The 3,088-nt window shown below is 39.0% G+C and overlaps 1 protein-coding gene across 1 annotated transcript in view; it reads left to right on the top strand.

Moving 5' to 3' along the window:
- Positions 1–1,669: 1,669 nt before the first annotated feature.
- Positions 1,670–3,088, top strand: part of LOC112072997 (UPF0524 protein C3orf70 homolog B) — an 8,161-nt gene continuing 6,742 nt past the window's right edge. Inside the window, exons 1-2 of the mRNA XM_070440009.1 lie at positions 1,670–1,676; positions 2,778–3,011. Of these exons, the coding sequence (XP_070296110.1) occupies positions 1,670–1,676; positions 2,778–3,011 (241 nt within the window). The remainder of the gene's footprint in view (positions 1,677–2,777; positions 3,012–3,088) is intronic.

Raw genomic sequence — 3,088 nt, 5'->3', positions numbered from 1 at the left:
GTGGTATAAACAGTATGTGGTTGGTAAGGCCAGTCTGGGTAAAAATACAGTCTGGTTGGTTAAATACAGTCTGGTTGGTATAATACAGTTCTGGTTGGTATACACTAGTCATTTGGTGGATGAAACAGAGGTTTGGTTGGTATAATACAGTCTGGTTTTGGTTAATTACAGTCTGTGGTTGTATAATACCAGTATGTGGTTGGTATGAATTTACAGTTTGGTTGGTATAATACAGTCTGTGTTGGGTTAATACAGTCTGTTGTATAATTACAGTCTGGTTTGGTATAACACAGTCTCTGGTTGGTATAATAACGTATTGTGGTTGGTAAATATAGTCGGTGTTAATACAGTTGTGGTTGGAAGACACCAGGTGACTGGTGAGATAATGTCACGATTTGGTATAATACCAGATTGCTTGGATAATACAGTCTGGTTGCGTATATTACAGTCTGGTTAGTATACTACAGTCTGTGGTTGTATAATACAGTACTTGGTTGCGTTATAATACAGTTCTGGTTGGTATAATTACAGGTCTGGTTGTATAATACAGTCTGTTGGTTGGTTATAATACAGGTCTGGTGGTGATAATACAGTCTTGTTGGTATAATTACAGTCTGGTTGGATATAACACAGTCTGGTTGGTAATAAACAGTCTGGCGGTATAACCGAGTCTGGTGCGTTGGTATAATACAGTCTGGATTAGGATAATACAGTCTGGGTTAGGTATAATACAAGTCTGTGGTTGCGTTATAATACAGTATGTGGTTGCGTATATACAGTTTGGTTGGTTTTAGTAATTACAGTTCTGGTTAGGTTTATAATTTACAGTTCTGGTTGGTATATAAATACAGTCTTTGTTAGGTTATAATTACAGTATGGTCGGAGTAATAAATACAGTGTGTCTAGGTGGTATAATACAGTCTGGATTAGTATGATACAGTCTGGTTGGTATTAATTACAGTCTTGGGTTTGGGTAATAATACAGTCTTGTGGGTTCGGTAGTAGTACCCAGTCTGGGTGATTTAAATAAATATAATACAGTCTGGTTATGGTTCTTTAATACTCTAGGTTCTGGTTGGATATATACATGGCCCGGGTTATAGTACAGTCTGGTTGAGGATATAATTACAGTCTGGTTGGTATATAACAGTCTGGTGGTATAAATACAGTTCTAGTGTTGGTATATTACTCAGTCTGTGGTTGGTATAATACAGTCATGGTGGAATAATAATACGTCTCCTGTTGGCTATAATACAGCTATGGTTGGTTACAATACAGGTCTGGGGGTTATAATGACCACTCATGTGGTCGCAATGGATATCCTACAGCTGGTGGTGGAAAAAACAGTCTGGTGTTACTATAATACAGTCTGGTTGTATATTAAAGTTCTGCTTGTTATAATACAGTCTGTGGTGGGTTATAATTTACAGTCGACTGGTTGGGTATGAGCCTTATAGCCCGATAATTACTCAGTCTGGTGGTATAACTTACTACATACCTTAATACGTATGTGGTTGGAAGAATACAGTCTGTTCTGGGTATAACTAAGTTTCTGTTTGTGTATAATACAGTCTGCCGTATAATCTAGTGCTGGTGGTATACTACAGTCCTGGTTTGTGTATAATACCTCAGTCTGGTTATGTGTATAATACAGAGGTGCTGTTAAAAGATGCGCGGTGTGGTTGAGTATATTATACAGTCTGGTATCCCTGGTATAATACAGTCTGGTTGGTATAAATACAGTCTGGTTGTATAATAACAGTCGTGGTTGGTTAAATTACATTTGGTTGTTATAATACAGTCTGTGTGTATAACATGCTCAGCTTCTGGTTGGATATAATTACAGGTTCTGGTTGCGTATAATACAGTGCTGGTTTGGATCAATACAGTTGGTGGAAATATACACAGCCTGGTATAATACATCTGGATGGTATAATAAACAGTCATGTAGTGGGGGTATATCACACCAGCTTCTCGAGTTTGATATAAATACAGCTCTGGTTGTATAATACTCAGTTCTGTGTTGGTATTACTCGTACTGGTTGTATAAAGCACGTCTGGTTGGTTTTATACAACATCAGTCTGGTTGGGTATACAATACAGTCTGCGTGGTAATAATTACAGTACTGGTTGGTATATATACATACTGGTTTGGGTTATAACTACTCTAGTTGATCTTAATAAACGCTCAGTAATACAGTTCTGTTGGGTATAATTACAGTCTGGTTGTAAAATACAGTCTGGTTGCGTAAATACATTCTGTTGGTTGTATAATACAGTCCCTGTGTTCTGGTAACCTAATAAATACAGTCTGGTTGGTATAACACAGCTCTGTAGTTGTGTATAATTACAGTCTGGTTAGTTATAATACATCGGTATAATGACAGTCTGGTTGATAATACAGTCTATAATACAGTCTGGTTGAAACGAGTCCTATTATCAGCTACTATTATATCAATACTAGTTACTTTCTCTCTCCTCTTAGTTTGAAGAATATCTGATTGTTAATCCCTTGTCGTTAGTTTGAAGAATATCTGATTGTTAATCCCTTGTCGTTAGTTTGATGAATATCTGATTGTTAATCTCTTGTCGTTAGTTTGATGAATATCTGATTTTTAAACCATTGTCGTTAGTTTGAAGAATATCTGTTTTTTAATCCCAGGCTGTCAGTTTTCGGGAACGGATCAGAGTCAAAGCACCAGGAGTCATCCAGAGGCTCTTGTCTTGATGACTATATTTACATTTCTTCTGTTGTGTTTCTCTTCCTGTCTGTGCAGGTAAATATGTTTACCAGCCCATGACCAGTGTGTGCCAGCTGCCGAGCACGGCGGTACCCTCTGACCCCTCTGAGTCCCCAGCCACCATGAACCTGTCTGTCTCCCTCACCGAACGCTTCCTGAAGATCGCCCCCTGCTTCCAGTCCCCGCCGTACCTTCAGTCGCCCAAATACTGTGTCATAGCAGACCTCTTCATCGACGACTACATCGTCAAACGCATCAACGGGAAGATGTGTTATGTTCAACGTTCTCCTCCTCCCATCCCTGATCTTCCTGCTGCGGCACCTCCTCCTGCTGCTGCACCTCCTCCT

This window comes from Salvelinus sp. IW2-2015, unplaced genomic scaffold (genome assembly GCF_002910315.2).
Source record: "Salvelinus sp. IW2-2015 unplaced genomic scaffold, ASM291031v2 Un_scaffold2117, whole genome shotgun sequence".
NCBI classification, from domain to species: domain Eukaryota; kingdom Metazoa; phylum Chordata; class Actinopteri; order Salmoniformes; family Salmonidae; genus Salvelinus; species Salvelinus sp. IW2-2015.
This window is presented reverse-complemented; position numbering and strand designations above follow the sequence as displayed.